General features: G+C 35.8%; 2 protein-coding genes across 2 annotated transcripts; both read left to right on the top strand.

Moving 5' to 3' along the window:
- The first annotated feature begins 62 nt into the window (after positions 1-62).
- On the top strand, positions 63-8,119 carry vamp8 (vesicle-associated membrane protein 8 (endobrevin)). Its single transcript, XM_067408003.1, has 3 exons — positions 63-245; positions 3,638-3,802; positions 6,164-8,119. The coding sequence occupies exons 1-3, from the start codon at positions 219-221 to the stop codon at positions 6,344-6,346; spliced, it is 375 nt and encodes a 124-aa protein (XP_067264104.1). The 5' UTR covers positions 63-218; the 3' UTR covers positions 6,347-8,119.
- A 907-nt stretch (positions 8,120-9,026) lies between these two features.
- On the top strand, positions 9,027-13,548 carry vamp5 (vesicle-associated membrane protein 5). The gene is made up of 3 exons (XM_067406773.1): positions 9,027-9,225; positions 11,077-11,217; positions 12,431-13,548. The coding sequence occupies exons 1-3, from the start codon at positions 9,223-9,225 to the stop codon at positions 12,632-12,634; spliced, it is 348 nt and encodes a 115-aa protein (XP_067262874.1). The 5' UTR covers positions 9,027-9,222; the 3' UTR covers positions 12,635-13,548.
- The last annotated feature ends 3,550 nt before the right edge of the window (positions 13,549-17,098 follow it).

The raw sequence follows: 17,098 nt of genomic DNA, 5'->3' as shown, positions 1-17,098 counted from the left end.
TCCAGCGCCCTCTGGAGGATACTATGGGAAGTGTCGCTACAGAGGTGGGCCAAAGCCAAATCATCGCGGCTGGAGGAAGAGAGTCTGAATTAGAGACCAGGAAGTGTTGACACGGTGTACCTCTGTTGGTCATTCGAAGAAGCAGTTACAAACATTTTAACTCCAAAGGATAGTGTAATTGTTTTTTCGTGGAGTAATTAACAGCAGACTGTGAAATCATGGGGGTGGGTGATCCAAATAGCACGGTAAGTTGTGAACTGAACGATAGTCAGCAGGTGCACGTTGACGTTACATCGCTTGAGTTTAAAAGTAGACTAGCTGTGTAAACTCTCTGTGTCCGTGTAAATCATATTTTTAGTGCTGCAAAAGTTTCCACTAGAGCAGGTTGATATTGTTTTGGTTTAGTTGTACCTGTTGATGTGAGTTGGCGCACTCAAAACGGCGAAGCTCGTTTTTCAAGTTATACTTAGTTTCTACGTTCTTGTGTTCAGTTAACGTCGATGCTTTGATACTTAACTTAAGCTTCATCCAATTTGTATTGCAACTTTGTTGTACAGATTTGTTTACATAGAAGGGTTGAATTTGCCTTGAGCTGTAAAGCATAACCGGTTAATAAAACAACCGACTGTTGAGAATGGTTACTTGGTTTAGATGTTTTAACTACAGTTTGTTGGCAAATGTGCTGATCACATCACACGTCCCCTGTTGACTGTTGGAGTGAACAAGACGTGTGAGATCCGCATGCTAGTTTGCTTCAAATCAAGTTGATCAACTGTCAACCATTTGTTTTGTTTTTTTAACCTTTTCAACAGTACCGCATACAATATAGACGAGGTTAAAATAAAGTTCGTCGACAGTATTTTAAATTACTGAATGTTTGAAATTGTATTCAATTATAAGTTGGTTTGTTCTTGAAAATATTTGGATGCTGGTATTTGACAAACTTCAAAAAAAAAAAAAAAAAAAAAAAAAAAAAAAAGTACATGTTTTGCCTTGTTTTTTATACAAAGAGTAAGAAAGATCGAGTTTAATAAGACATGATAATATCAATATTAATACATTTTTACTTGTTTATTATGTTGTTGCCATATCACATAGTTACAGATATAACATGGAACCATTTCTCCACAATAATGGTACTTCAGGCTGTCAGTAACTGATGTTACCTTATAGCTTTCTGCCATTCTGCAGGCCTTGTGACACCAACTCACACAGCCATTGACTAGAATGGAAAGGGTAGGAGAGGTAGTGACGCAGTATTGCTTCTGGTTTCCTGGTAACACCTTTTGTTTATGAAGTATCAGTAGTGCAAGAGGGCTTAAAGGTGTTTAACATAGCTAAACATGAACAACAACAAAAACCTACATAATTTACTCTTCACACAAATGACACATAAACAACGAAAAAGATGGCTATTATTGTTCTTCTGCTACATTTTAACAGTTGGTGTTTTGATGTGTGAATGTGGTAAAGCTACCATTTTCTTCACATTGCTTTTGTCAGTATCACACTTAAGATGTCACGCCTAATCATTAACATCTGGCATTACTGAGCATTGTTTTTCATAATAGCTGTTTGGTCATGGTATGTAATAATGTCTAAAATGTAATGTATTGTAGTTTATTTTATTATCAAGAATTGTATTGAATGTAGAAATGGGCAGCACTGTATTGCAGCAATTACTGTATGTTTTTAATTGCTTAAATCATGAATTCTCTTTTATCTGAATCATGATTAAATGTAGCTCCCCATATATTAATGTAAATAAAAGTCATAAAAAGCCTATGTTTTATTGTAAATATAGGGTTTTGGGATGTGTAAATGATTATGTATTGTGCAATGTTTTACACATCCATACATTCTTTATATCATATGTTATATCTCCTCATCCTGAGCAACCACCGTCCATAACATTTACACCCCGTCTAGGTCAAAGGACGTAACATGAAAAAACTAAATGATAAAGTTTATGGGAAAGTGAACAGTATTTATTGAAAATAACAGATTTAAAATACATTTGGGGATTTAGCTTCAGGTGCCGACAGAGCCAAAATAACAAACAAAATATGTCTCTTACTGCTCTAATCCACAAAAGGAAAAGAAAAGAAAAGAAAATACAATTATTTCCCTAACTCCCTAATCCAAAACAGGCAGTAAACATTAAACAAAAAGTGGCATTGGTCTCCCTACCTCCCAAATACTACATACAAGTATAAGAGCAAACAAATCAGTGCAGGGATAATCTAGAATCGAGATAGAAAAACGGGTGGTAGTCAATATCACAAATGCCGGTTCACAAGAAACAAACACCCAAATGAGCACCCAAAGATAAACACCCTCAACAGTTTTTTTTTTTTTTTGAGAGATTAAAAAACAATTTAGATTATTTAAAAAAAACAACAACAACATACTTTTGTGAGCCAACCGTAGGTTTTTTGAAGTAAAAAATAACAGGATCATTAAAAATATGGGTGATGAAATTTGCCCCAAATATTTTATAATTCCTAAACAGAATCCTCACAAGAACTTTACAAAACTTGGTAACAACAACATGCGACACATAACCAGTTAGGTGCTATTCCAAAAACCTGTTCCTGGTTTCACAGACAAGGCTTAAAGGGATAGTTCACTCAAAAATGAAAGTTCTGTCATCATTTACTCACCCTCAGGTTGTTCCAAACCTGTATACATTTCTTTGTTCTGTTGAACACAAAGGAATATATTTTGAAGAATGTGGGAAACTGAACAATTCTGGGGCACCATTTTTTTTCCTACTATGGAATCAATGGAGTCAATGGTGCCCCAACGTGGCCTGGTTACAAACTTCCTTCAAAATATCTTCCTTTGTGTTCAGCAGAACAAAGAAATGTATACAGGTTTGGAACAACTTGAGGGCGAGTAAATGATGACATAATTTTCATTTTTGGGTGAACTATAACTTTAAAAAAAACCTAGTCCTAGACATGCATGTTTGAGCTGTTTTAACTGAAAGCAACTTGCACTGACATGTCTTAAAATTGCTTTATCTCAAGATGCACACAAGTAATGTTTCTTTTTTTTTCTTCTTCTTCTAAGGTATGTTTATAAAAGCTACTAAAATGTCCTATTTTAACTAAGGCCTAATCTTGGCTTAATCTAAGCTCTGTCTGTGAAACCAGGCCTATATTTATAGTAAATTATTTTATCTGAAATTGCTGAAAATAGTATTTTTTTCATCTCAGAACCTAGTTTTGTAAAGTTCTGTAATCCACTCTGATTTAGGTGGTTACAGGCTTGCTAAATAAATAATACATATCATTTTACGCATGCACTTAAACAACTTGACCCTCAATAAGTGATGCTTAACTGATGATGTATTTTATTTGTGTATCTGAGTTTTTGCATTATTATGTAGCATATATTTCTTCTGCATAATTGAAAACCTTGCATATTATAATTTATATTTATGGTCCAGATATAAGGCTGGCTTATTGCGCCACAAACTTTTTCAAACTGCTTCATCATGATGAGTTTCTATCTAATTGTAGATTTTTGTTGCCTTCCAATTCTCTATTTGACAATAATGCAAGTTATTTTGCGCAACTGTGTGCTTGTGCCATTTTGATCATGTTTTGGTTTTTAACTCCTCTGAGTGCAGGAGCCGAGAGAAGGAGAGTCTTCACAGGAGGCGGATCCAGTTAAATCTCTGCAGTCTCAAGTGGATGGAGTCAAGGAGATTATGACCCAGAATGTCGATCGGATCCTGGCCCGTGGAGAAAGACTGGATGATCTGATGGGCAAATCTGAAGACCTGGAAGCTGGGGTGTGTCTTTCAGTACACAAACTTTGATTCTTATCACATATTACAGCTCTTAGCCCGGCACACTGTTTTTACTATGCACATGATCACTCAAACATTGAGTTCAGGAAGATAATTTTTTTCCAAAAAAGTCTCCTATGCTCACTAAGGCTGCATTTAATCAAAGACTATAGAATAACACAAGATGTGTCACTCGTATTGTTTTGAATGGGAGAAAGTGTAACGCGCAATATGGCGGAATAAGTCCTGCCTTCTAAATAAGAGCCAATCACAGACTGGTAAAGTCATCGCATCACTTCAGCGGCCGTTAGAATCACCGGTTTCTATAGAAACAGTCAGACACGCGCCTCCGAAGAGACACGCATTTTGGTCTGCGCATGCGCATTAGCTTGATCCAGTCTGAAAAATACAGTTTTTTTTGTCATGATTCGAGCGTTTAGAAACTAAATTTATGAGCCGATTGTTGTTAGATTTCATTTTTGATTTCAAATATGAAATTTAATCGTAAGGTTGGCGAACAGTTTTGGAGAATTTGATGTTTCCCCATTCAAAGAGATTGCATGATACCCAGGATGCCCGAGAGGCGTTTTAAAGATGGCCGCCGAGTGAAATGACTTGTCTTAAAGGGACTTTGATTTAATTTATAGAAAATACAGTAATATTGTGAAATATTAGGCCATGTCCACACTAATACGTTTTCGTTTGAAAACGTATATTTTTCTCTCCGTTTTGGCCTTCCGTCCACACTGAGACGGCGTTTTAAGTCAACGAAAACATAGCTTTTGGAAAACGCTCTCCAAAGCGGATAAATTTGAAAATGCCGTCTTCGCGTCGTAGTGTGGACTGTGAAAACGGAGGTTTTTGAATACGATGACGCATTTTTAGTCATGTGATGCAGTCATATGACCAATTCAGCCAAGACACGTCTCCCAGTCTACATTCTCGCTTGCTTTGGCCACTTTATACTCCTGTGTTACTCGCAGCAACAACTCCACCTCACTGTCTGTCCATTAAAAAAAACGCAGTGCCTTTCCTCGACATTGCCTCAAAGTTTCAAATAGTGATGGCCGATTTCAAAACACTGCTTCATGAAGCTCCGAAGCTTCATGAATCTTTTGTTTCAAATCAGTGATTCGGAGCGTGTATCCAACTGCTAATGTCACGTGATTTTAGTAAACGAGGCTTCGTTACGTCATTACTGTTTCGAAACAGTTTGAAATTTCAGTGGTTCACCGATAGAGGGCGATGATAAAGTGAGCCCATGAATCATGCAGATTCACTGAGAACTATTGAACAAGTGTCTAGGCCTTTACCCTATGGTTTTACCTGATCTCTGATCAGTTTTATACATTTGTAGATGTTTTAATTATACATCGGAATGATTAAAATTAATAATGGTAGTTATTAATCTCTTATTGGCCTGTTTAGCTTGAGCCATGGAACAGAGAAACAAGCCTTTAAAATTGATAAAAGAACACAAATTATACAGACACTCTATATTTAATCTTATTAGATGATTAGTTAATTCCATTTGATTGATTTTACTTTCAATAAAACTTCTGCAATACATTTGTTAAAGGGTATTTTTAATGCATGTTTGGCCTGAGTTTTGTTGCATTTCCACTGTTCTGACCACTAGGGGTCACCGTGGAGACGGGTGTCAGATTGTTTCGAAGCCTCGAATCATTACGGCACATTTGCTTCAACTGTTTCAGTGTTTCACGAAGCCTCGATCTGCCCATCACTAGTTTCAAAGAGCCGGAAAGTAAATAAACGCCTAGCGGGAATGACGCAGGTCGAAGCTTTACTCATGCGCAGAAGGGGTTGTAAGCCTTTTCATACGTTTCAGTGTGGATGAGCAACTTTTGGAAAACGTTTGAAAATGATAGTGTGGACGCGGAGCGTTTTTAGACGAAAACTCCGTTTTCAAATATATCTGGATTAGTGTAGACGTAGCCTTATTAACAATATATCTAAAATGACTGTTCTATTTGAATATATTTTAAATTATAATTTATTCCTGTGATGGAAAAGCTGAATTTTCAGCAGTCATTACTCCAGTCTTCAGTGTCACACGATCCTTCAGAAATCATGCTGATTTGGTGCTCAAGAAACATTATTTACTATCAGTTTGTGATATCAGCTGCTATGTGATAAATATTAATAAGTTTAAAATAGCTTTTATTTGAAATAGAATTACTTTCTCTTTTGATCAGTTTAATGTTTCCTTGCTCAATGAAAGTATTAATTCTAATTATTTAAAAGCAAAAAAAAAAAAAAAAAAATCTTAATAGTAGGCTATGGTATGCATCTGTAGTCCCACACTTGTTGACATTGTACTGATCTTTTTTTCCCTCTTTTTAGGCCCAGAACTTCAAGCACACCTCTCAGAAGGTCGCTCGTGCTTACTGGTGGAAGAACGTGAAGCTGATTGTGCTTATTGTTGTGATAGTCCTTGTCATTGTACTGATTATCATATTCCTTGCCACTGGTGTGATCCCAACCAGTTCACCCGCACCCAAACCTCCCACTGCCGCACCACCCTAGGATTTCTATCAGTTACAAACACACACACACACACACACACATATACAGATATATGCAACCATGTCCACACCCCAACAGTCAAAATGACAAGAATTCACACATTTAACACACACACATACTCTTTATTTGCACATTTTGCTCATTTACCAACATATCTCATGGTATCACACCTCCTTACTATGAGGAGCTTCCATAATGACAGCTTTGAAACCTTGAAGAGGAGGATTTTAAGTACTCTATAGACATAATGCTATTTTCTTATATACTTCTCACTTCCTAAAGCTGTCTTTATGATTCTCTAAAGCCTGATAACATGTCCCAACTGTAACAGATTACTTAAATTACTGCAATATACTGAAGGTACGCTTAATCATATACTGGCATTGAATCAGACAAGGTAATGGGTGAAAGTTCTCTCTACTGAATTATGAAGTATATTTAAGACTGTTAGATTAGATTACATGAGATGTTACTTGTTATTATGGTTTACTTTTATTAGATCTCCAAGTGTCTCTATTTTGTACTCTGTGCTTTTGTTGTCTCCACAAGTATGTGTGTCATTTGTAAAAGGTCAAACCATAATGTGTTCTTAAAACTTGCATTATCCAAAACACACCTTTTCAGGAAATTGTAAGATGTTTGGATTTTTTTTCTTTCTCCTTGTCTTAAATCTTTAATGAAATTGGCAATGCATCAAGCTTCCAAACAGAGAAACCAATTTTTTCTTATAGAATGAATGAAATATTACGAAACGAGCACCTGAACAAGGCCATTTAGATTGACCGTAGAAAACACCCACTTTTTCTACCCTCTTCATAAATCACTGCATTGAATTTGACATGCAATGTAACACTTGCACTGTACCACATGCAGTCAGTACTGTAAAAATTAATATTGCATCAAAAGATTTGCCTTGCTCTGTGGGAGCTTTCCGAAACCCAAGAAGCATAACTTTTTACTGTATAGAAAACAGAGCAAGGAGGAATATTTTAAAAGCTGTGCTGTCATTTTAAGTTTGCCGTTTTTATTTAAAAAAAAAAAAAAGCTAACACAGTCAATGAAAATCACTTCTCTGAACGTGTTTGTTGGCTGGTCTTATATTAGTCTGCTGGGTAGCTTTATGCACTTTGCTTTGGAGGGGTCAAGGCGTTGTATGTCTGTATGTAGTCAGAATAACTTGACTGTTTGAATGTTTGTGAAGTCTTATTATGCTGTATCTCTTGTAGCTTACTGTATGTAAAATTGTAGTATTCTCCCTTAATATAAACAAGCCTTTTAATCAGAGAAAATATTTTTAAACTTTTTAATCAAAACATTTAATCAATTTAGGTTTTTGTAATCTACAAATAATCATTTTAAAACCTCAATCAAGTGCCTTGGATATGAGTCTTATTAGCGTAAACAGCCTGGAAATGCAATATTTTGTAAATAAACATGATCTCTCAATAAAACTAATGATGATTATGACATGTTTTTAATCCTCTCATTTGAATATGTACACAGACTAATGGTTAACAAATAGCATATACCATTGGGTTTGTTTAGTTTCCCATGTCCACCATCTGGCATGAAGTATATCTCTAGAGAGGGACAAAATGCAAGTTTTAGATAATGGCATTGCCAAGGACACTGACCTTAGTTAATATGAAATCTTTCATAGATGTACACAGCCAGAGTTAAATGGTGTGTTTGTATAGTTTGTGGATTGTATTCTAACAACTCTACATTAAAATAAAGACAAAGTACAGCCAAGCCTCTGCACACTAGTTGCTGGTTTGTTATCCAAACATGTTTTTTTCCCCCAGCTGTGATTTTATCTTGTTTTTCTTAAACCATCTGCAGCTCAGATTTCCAGTGTGATCGGTTTAACTCATTCTTTAAAAAGAATCGATTCACAAAAGCTACTGAACGAGTCGGCTCCTTGAAATGAACGATACGAGTCGGCTCCCGCCTGAGAGACATTTTTTTTGTAGATTAATACAAAATTTCGTTTCACAGTTTTAGTTGACAATAAAGTTATTCCATTCTATTAATATCAGACAGAATAATGGGATGATTTTTTTGACACACTGCTTGTTAGAATGTTGCACGTGCAATGTCGCACGCACATACGTTTAGCCAGTGAGATGATGTTACTATGGATGTTTTGCGCATAGTAATTTCGTTTTTATTTGTTACATGGCACACCGTATCCATTTTGAGTATTATTTGTTTGGAATAGTTTGTGTCTTGGATAGTTCACTGACGTTCGTAATAGTGTTTTTGATTTTTTTTACATAAATTAGCGTTTATACCAAAAATAATGTAAAATAAATATAATAAAAGGATTTGAATTTGAATTGTGTAAATCTGAATTATAGACAAGTGCCATTTAAAACTGAATATTACGTATATAATATTACATATTTTTTGAATTACTTTGAATAATTTAATTATATTTATGCACACATACCAAACATGGGTAAAATCCTTGATGAATTTGGCTGAATTATAAAAGCCAGAAGTTGTACTAAATATAGCCGTTTGGGAGCCGAAAGAGCCGGATCTTATTGCTGAGCCGAGCCAAATGATCCGGTTCCCTAAAAAAAGGGCACACAAGTTTAGTTGCAGTGTAGCAAGTCAGGAGATGGGCGTTAACATATACTGCAATGCAGCTGCGCAGTGTGATCTACACGCCCAGCGGTTAAAGGGAGACGCTTGCTTACTTCAGTAAGGCAGAAGATTAAAACCTTGGATTGGAAGAGTTGCTCAAATACGCGCATTAGTTTTATAGATATCGAGCTTGTATAGTTTTTTCTCATCAGCTGCTGGTGTCTCTTTCAGATGCATTATATTCGGTGACGGTTTCTGGTGTATTAAAGCGACAGATTAAAACAATGGTAAGTTGTTTTGTCTTTTGTTTCGTTTTGCTGAAGACACTCACGCTGTCATTACATTTGTTATTATATCAGTTGCTATTAAATTAGTTTTTATAATAAAAGTATGACCATGTAAGGACAACTTTAAAAGCAAATCGTTTAGATTTAACTTCTAAACAAACAGCAACTTTGTTAAATACTGATGACTTGATGTAAACGCTGCAAATCAGTTGCTTTCGTTTAAGGTTGAGTTCAAACTGGTTTAGTTAGGTTCATTATGTGTATGCCACTTTAAATTGTCCAACTGAAGCTATGAACTAACTTTGGCGACTGTTATAAACTAACTTTGATGACTGGACGATTTTTGTTTATATATATATATATATATATATATATATATATATATATATATATATATATATATATATATGTATATATATATATGTATATATAGAGTGTGTATATATATGTATATGAGAGAGCGAGTATATATAGAGTAGAGTAGCAGCTTTCGGTTACCTTCATTTATTTGAGGTATATGATACAGTGCATAGTTGATAAGCCTCGGGTTATGGTTTATCATTTACTTTGTTGAGCTGTTGTCCGATTTTTTTTCTTTTCTTTTCAAGTTAAAAGTCATCTGAATGTCATCTAGAAGGCCTTTAACCCTTATTGTTGGTTCATCTCAGGTGGCTTGAATTGAAATGACAACATTACAAGTGTTTATTTGAACACAAGAGAGGGGATTTTTCCTTGTCTCAAGGAAATTCCACATTCATCATTATAACAGTTAAAATGAATGAGGAAGGAAGGGAAGGAAGGAGGCAAAGAACGGATGTAAAAAGAGATGTATCCTGTAGTCTTATGTTCATATGCAAAAACTGATATTCAACATGCTCTACTGGTCATGATGTTTTAGTTTAGGTGAAGATGTCTAGTAGGCTATATCCTGTCTGTTATTAAAATCAAGCATTGTAAGTAGTAAAAAAACTCTTGAAGTTTTATGCACCACAAAAAAGCATGTTTATCGCCACTGCACTGCTGTGGAGTTTAAATTGACACGAAGCCTTCAGCATCAGCAACAAAATGTGGGTTTCTCCTACCTTTTCAAAGTTTATAAACCTACTTATTTTGAAATTCTTTACACAATTATATGGTTAGATGCATTTTGTTATTTGCAACCTACTTTTGGGCCATGACACACCGGTTGAGAATCACTGTTCCATTGTGTATGGTTCTTTTGTGAGATTGCATGAATAATAAGTGGCGTTTCCTGTAAAATGAATCATTTCATTGATCTTTGCTTGACAGTTTCCTGTCTGTGATGGGCCACTCATCACTTTAACCTTGACCTCAAGTCACTTGCATCCTTCTGAACACAAAGAGAGGAATCAACAGTCTGAATCAGCTGATATACAAATGATATGTCTGATGCTGCGAGACTGCTAATGTCAGGAAGGTCACAAATTCTAAATGCCCTATTTCGTGGCACTCAGCCATGTTGTTTTCACAAAGGTCTCATTGTGGGGTTTTGATGCAGTGGCTTCTAGAAATGCACAGTTTGTCCGTCTCTCCCCTGTGCTTGTTAAACTGCAAGAGAGCAGAGGCACTGTTCCAGAATTCCATTCCCAGTGCTTTGAGTAAACAGAACTCTAAGGCCATTATGATGGGAGGTGCTTCCTTGCCACTTTTTGTTTTTACTGGTTCATTGATTGCATTTCTCTTGTGTTAAATATGTAGTGGGACATTCAATAACATCTAGTCCCTCGTAGGAAATATTATGTTGTTTTGCAAAAATGTATGGATGCTAATGTATGCTTTGTAGAGGATGTTTGCCTTTCCCACTTAACCATTTCATCTTTTCCCGAGTAGAATGGGCAAAGCCGCCTCCAACAGGCCCAGGAGGATGTGGAGGAAGTTAAAGTTATCATGCTGGATAACTTAAACAAGACTGAAGAGCGATCAGAAAAACTCAAGGAGCTGGATGACAGAGCTGATAAACTACTGCAACAGGTGAAACTTTGGTGTGATATATGCTTTTACTTGAAAATTATTAAATAAATGAAAAAAAAGAGCATGCACACTTATTTATTTGTTCTCTATGGTTCTATGAACATGTTTTATGGCTCATTGAGGACTCTGATGACCATTAACTAGATTTCCGGAATTTCAAGTGTTTCTAGGGAAAGCAAGGGCATGTCATATTAGAGTCTATTAATAGTTGGTGTCTTGGTGGGGTGTACGGAAAAAAAGAGTGTACAATTTGCATCCTGACTTTAGTTTACCATGTTAATTTTAGAAAGCCATTTCCCTTTGTTATGAAATGAACAAAAACTTGTGTAATAGTATGGCAGGCTGTTTGCGCAGGACGTGCCATGTGATCAGGCAACATGTTCACTTATACTAAAAATACTAAAAATCCCACTGGAGTTTTGGTTGGTCAGGTCAAGTCACATTTATTTATATAGAGCTTCATACAATACAGACTGTTTCAAAGCAGCTTCACTGTCATAAACAGGAAAATACTGTTGTAAAATATATTCAATTAATGAAAACGGCTCTACAAAAGACAGTGTCATTATTCAGCTCAATTATTTCAACTCAGATCAAAAACGGTTGCAAAATCAATTATGAAACAAGCTCAATTCAGCTATATAAGCAACTCTTCACAAGGCAATATTGTCAAGTCAGTTCAAAATTGATTCATTTCAATAATAGTTTTGATGTTGCAAAGTTAGTTGCAACATCTTATCGGGCTCAATTCAGTTTAAATGTTGTTCTCATCTGATAGTGTCAGTGCAGTTGAATCTTTGATATTTCTGGATTGTGGGGGTGGCAAGGAACCAAGACTCTGTCAGGTGACAGTAGTTGAGAAAAAAAAAGACCTTGTGAGAAACCAGGCTCGGTTCTCCTCTGGCCTAAAGGAATGAGCGCAATGTGATTGATTTACAATGTTTGCTTGGTCTTACTGGTTCAAACAAAGTTTATAATTACAGTTAGGAAAACAAAACAAATTCAAGCCCATTACAAAGCCTCACATGTTTTTCTTTCCTTATTTTTCAGATGAAGTGTCTCTGTAACATTCCTGTATTGTTTTAAAAATGTTGAAGTCTGTTATAATTTTGAAAAATTTACCTTTTTTGTCTATTTAAAAATGGAAAATAAGTACCTTATGTATTTTTTTGTAGTATTAAATTATTAAAATGGTTGTATTCTTTCTTTTCAGAGCGATAAATTCGTAAAGACTGCGACTAAGGTGAAGCAGAAGAAGCGCTGGGAGAATATTAAATACAAAGTTATAATAGGTGCAGTTTTGGCTGCAGTGATTCTTTGCATAATTGTAATTATGGCTGTGAGCTTGAGCGGCAGTGACGGCAGTCAAAACACATCCCAAGCCACACAATCAACAAAAGCACCAGGAGATGGCTAGAAGATAAGCTGGCGGACAAGATGAGTGACCATAAGTTGTGTTTAAAATGCCTCAGAATATCACCTGGAAAGTCTTCTTTCTAGTTCTTTTGTGAAAGTAAATAAGAGTGCAGTTTCATAGATCACTCTATGTACAAGTTAAGTCTTTGATGTAACTTTCGATCAAGGGTATGCTAAAAAAAAAAAACTTTGGTGGGTGATACAAAAATGGTACCAATGGTGTCACCATCTTTTCTGCTTTCAGTTTCATTTTTCAATGGTAACACTTAGACTATGTTACATTAATGGTAACTGTTTACATGCATTCTTGTTGGACTAAACATATTTTAAACACAAATGATATAAATCAGAGCCTAGTGCGGGTTAAAGTTTAGCATGGAAAGCATGTTAGAATGTTTAGACTTTGTCAGGGAGTAGACTATTGTTTCTGAATCTTGTTCTTCAAAACAAACTTTTCTTGATTCTTTGCATCATCAGGGAAAAGTGTTTATGTAATATTCTCAAAAATGGCTTATGTGTTTGGGTTTTCTCTAATTAGTTACAGGAACCCATAGCAATACACATTTTGGACATTTTGGTCTCCCTTATCTGACAGACCCATTTCAAGTCTTGGAGTCTCTACTAACAAGCTGTTAAGTTTAATCAGATTGTTTGATTGTGGAAACAAAATGTGTAGTGTTGGGGTACTCCAGTATCGGTTTGGGACACATTCTGTGACTTTGGCACTTTTGTGCTAAAACGTAGGGTTTTGAAGTGGGTTTTGAAGTGTTAAGTCAATTATTATTTTAATATCGGGCCGTAACAACAATAGAAATTGAGGGGACCATGTTTTCAGTATTCAGATTTGTCAGGGAATTAAGTGTATTTTTGTTTTCAATATCCAATTCTTAAACTCCGCTCTATCTTGTATGTATGTGTATATAATTAAATGTTCCATATGTAAATATACCATATCTGTCTTTTTTTTATATCCTCAATGTGTCATATTTATTTCTGTATTATATTTGTTTCCTTTTATAATGCTCCGTAGAGCTTTTATAATGTCTTGAGTTCACAGTGACCAGTCGTGCAAGAGGTCAACAAAGACGTCATGCAGTCAAAATAGGAATTTGAAATTAAATGGAAAGTTTTAAACAATTAGAATTATTTATCAATTTAACCACTACAAGCAACTAAATAAATGTGGAGCTCAATGTAGAAGATAAAACGCCACCTGGTGGAAATTTTAAGGGGGTTGAAGAGCACTAATGTAAAAAGAGCAGATAGGACAGCAAAGAAGGTATGAAAAGCAAATACACACATAAAAATGACAGGATTACACGACCAATGCAAAAATTATAGCCTACTTTATGCAGAATTACATAAATATGAATTATAAAGAACATAAAAACGTTCACAAATTGAAATATATTTTATACTGTAGGCTACGTTTCATTATGTTCTCTGTTATTATAACAACCAATGTGAAATGTACTTTGTAGCGCGCTGGCGATCTGGCACAACACCAGCAGCAGTGCACGCGTGACGCTCGTTGTTATAGCAACGTCAACTAAAACCATAGCGTGGTTTCGGTTGCGACGATGGCAGTCTAAATAGTTTTAAACATTACAAACTTTATTACATTGTTATTCTTACCTAAACAACAACGAGAATGACTCACGATGACCCTCGAGTGGAGTGGATTAAAAACGCAGTGTGTGTGCTGTTTGATTTGCCTGATTCAGGCTGTTTTGAGGAGTTACTCAGTCGCGGTGATGGAGAGGAAGAGCAGAAAATCATAAGCTTTTTAAACATAGTCACGGAGGAAGAGGCGCCGTCAACGCTTTTTTTCTTCAAAAATGTACGAGAAGAGGAGGTTGAAGTGGAAATTCCTGTCGGTACGTTTACATTTGTTACGTCCTGTACGTCAACGCAACTATCTGTTTACTATTCACAAAATGTATTGATCAATGTATGAATTAAAGGATTAGTTCACTTTCAAATTAAAATTTCCTGATAATTTACTCATCCCCATGTCATCCAAGATGTTCATGTCTTTCTTTCTTCAGTCGAAAAGAAATTAAGGTTATGAATGAAAACATTCCAGGATTCTTCTCCATATAGTGGACTTCAATGGACCCCAAACGGTTGAGGGTCAAAATTACAGTTTCAGTGCAGCTTCAAAGCGTTATACATGATCCCAGACGAGGAATAAGGGTCTTATCTAGAGAAACCATCACTCATTTTCTTAAAAATAAATAAATAAATTATATAAGTTTTAACAATAAATGCTCATCTTGAACTAGCTTTCTTCTTCTCTATTAGAATTAATACACTGCTAAGTTTAAGGTCAAAGTTTGAACTAATTGTTATATACTCGCACTACAATATTGTATATGACAATTTAGTTTAAACTATGACCTGTGGAGGGCAGTAATACACTTAGCAGTGTATACACTGCTGGAGTTCAAATAGAGAAGAAGAAGAGAGCTAGTTCAAGATGTGCATTTATGGTTAAAACGTATAAAAAAAAAATAATAATAATAAATGAGAGATGGTTTCTCTAGATAAGACCCTTATTCCTCGACTGGGATTGCTGTAAACTGTAATTTTGACCTTCAACCGTTTGGGCTCCACTGAAGTTGGAGAAAAATCCTGGAATGTTTCCATCAAAAACTGTAATTTCTTCTCGGCTGAAGAAAGAAAAACATGGACATCTTGGATGACATGGGGGTAAGTAAATTATCAGGAATTTTTAATTATAAAGTGAACTAATCCTTTAGCGGCTCTTTTATGTTTATGGTACCAAGTCATTTACATGTGTAATAGTAAATAATTTCCCTGCCCTTATACACCAAGATCTGGTAGAAAGTACGGAGAATGGCTCGGAGAGAAGTCCATCTGTTTCGTCTGAAGGGACACTCCTGTCAGACAGAGAGAAAACCCCTGCTAGCAGTGAGTGTGCTTCCTCATTGGTTAATATGATTAGAAAGAAATACATCAAAGTTTCAAGTTGTTCTTGTCTTTTTTCCATTGCTCACACATGACTGAAGAGAGAAGAAAAAGTCAAAAAAGAAAAAGCCAGGAGTCCTCAAACCCAGAAGACTCTCAGAGTCCGGATTTTACAGCTGATGGCCTGTCAGAGGCAACAAATGGGGATAAACCACTTCCCAATGTAATTATTAATTGTATATTTCATTGTGTGTGTATATATATATATATATATATATACACACACACAAAAATAATTTGACTTCCATGGTTTTCCATATCGGGACATAATAAAAAAAATCATGGTCCTTGGCAGGCCTTAAAATTTGGAAAATAAAACCTCAGATGAACAATAACACATAAAATATCACATCGTGTCATTATTTATTTAACATTAAAACTACGCCAAAATGGAAAAGTCATGGGTGACAAATTAAGGACACCCTTATTGTTTATTGTAAATATCAGTCAGGTGCTGCTAATCAAATGGCTTTGATTAATTGAACATCATCAAGTGTGAGCACCTCTATAAAAGCAATAAAAGCGAAGTTCTGGCAGTTTGCTGGTCTGGAGCATTTAGGTGTGTGTTAACACAATGCCAAGGAGGAAAGACATCAGCAATGATCTTAGAGAAGCAATTGTTGCTGCCATCAATTTGGGAATTATTGTTCAGCCATTTCCAAACAATTTGAAGTCCATCATTCTACAGTGAGGAAGATTATTCACAAGTGGAAGACATTCAAAACAGAAAACAACCTTACAAATGTTGTGATGTGGAGACCGAAGTGTAGATGTTTGACCATAATGTACAGCACCACGTTTGGTGAAAACTAAACGCAGCATATCAGAACAAACACCTCATACCAAGTCATATCAAGTTCATGCTAGTGAAGGGGTGATGATTTTGGGCTTGTTTTGTAGCCACAGGCCCTGAGCACTTCACATTCATGGAGTCGTCCATGAACTCCTCTGTACACCAGAGTATTCTAGAGTCAAATGTGAGGCCATCCGTCCAACAGCTAAAGCTTGGTTGAGATTGGGTCATGCAACTGGACAATGATCAGAAGATCACCAGCAATTCTGCAACAGAACCGCTAAAGAAGAGAATAAAGGTGTTGCAATGGCCCCGTGACCTCATCCTGACTGAAAAGCTGTGACGAGAGCTGTGCATAGTCAAATGCCTACAAACCTCAATAAACTGGAGCAACATTGTAAAGAAGAATGGGCCAAAATTCCTCCAGAATGATGTGAGAGAATCATAAAATCATACAGAAAATGATTACTTCAAGTTATTGCTGCTAAAGGTGGATCTATAAGCAGCTGAATTATAGGGTGTCCTTAGTTTGTCACCCATGGCTTTTCCATCTTGGATTTATTTTTGTTAAATAAATAATGACACAGTGTGATATACCATGTGGCTTCTCAAGGACCAGATGATTTAAAACCATGCAATTCAATAAGGTGCCTGGCCAAAAAAAAGAAAGGAGAAAAAAAA

The sequence above is a fragment of the Chanodichthys erythropterus genome, chromosome 13 (genome assembly GCF_024489055.1).
Source record: "Chanodichthys erythropterus isolate Z2021 chromosome 13, ASM2448905v1, whole genome shotgun sequence".
In the NCBI taxonomy this organism is placed as follows: domain Eukaryota; kingdom Metazoa; phylum Chordata; class Actinopteri; order Cypriniformes; family Xenocyprididae; genus Chanodichthys; species Chanodichthys erythropterus.
Note: the sequence above shows the minus strand (reverse complement) of the source record. Positions and strands in the feature narration are given on the sequence as shown.

Bases quoted from the DNA above. Each gene is read 5' to 3' on its own strand.
- vamp8 (XM_067408003.1), top strand. From the start codon at position 219: ATGGGGGTGGGTGATCCAAATAGCACG. The intron at 246-3,637 runs GTAAGTTGTGAA...CTCTGAGTGCAG, and splicing joins TGGGTGATCCAAATAGCACG to GAGCCGAGAGAAGGAGAGTC. The intron at 3,803-6,163 runs GTGTGTCTTTCA...CCCTCTTTTTAG, and splicing joins CTGAAGACCTGGAAGCTGGG to GCCCAGAACTTCAAGCACAC.
- vamp5 (XM_067406773.1), top strand. The intron at 11,218-12,430 runs GTGAAACTTTGG...CTTTCTTTTCAG, and splicing joins CTGATAAACTACTGCAACAG to AGCGATAAATTCGTAAAGAC.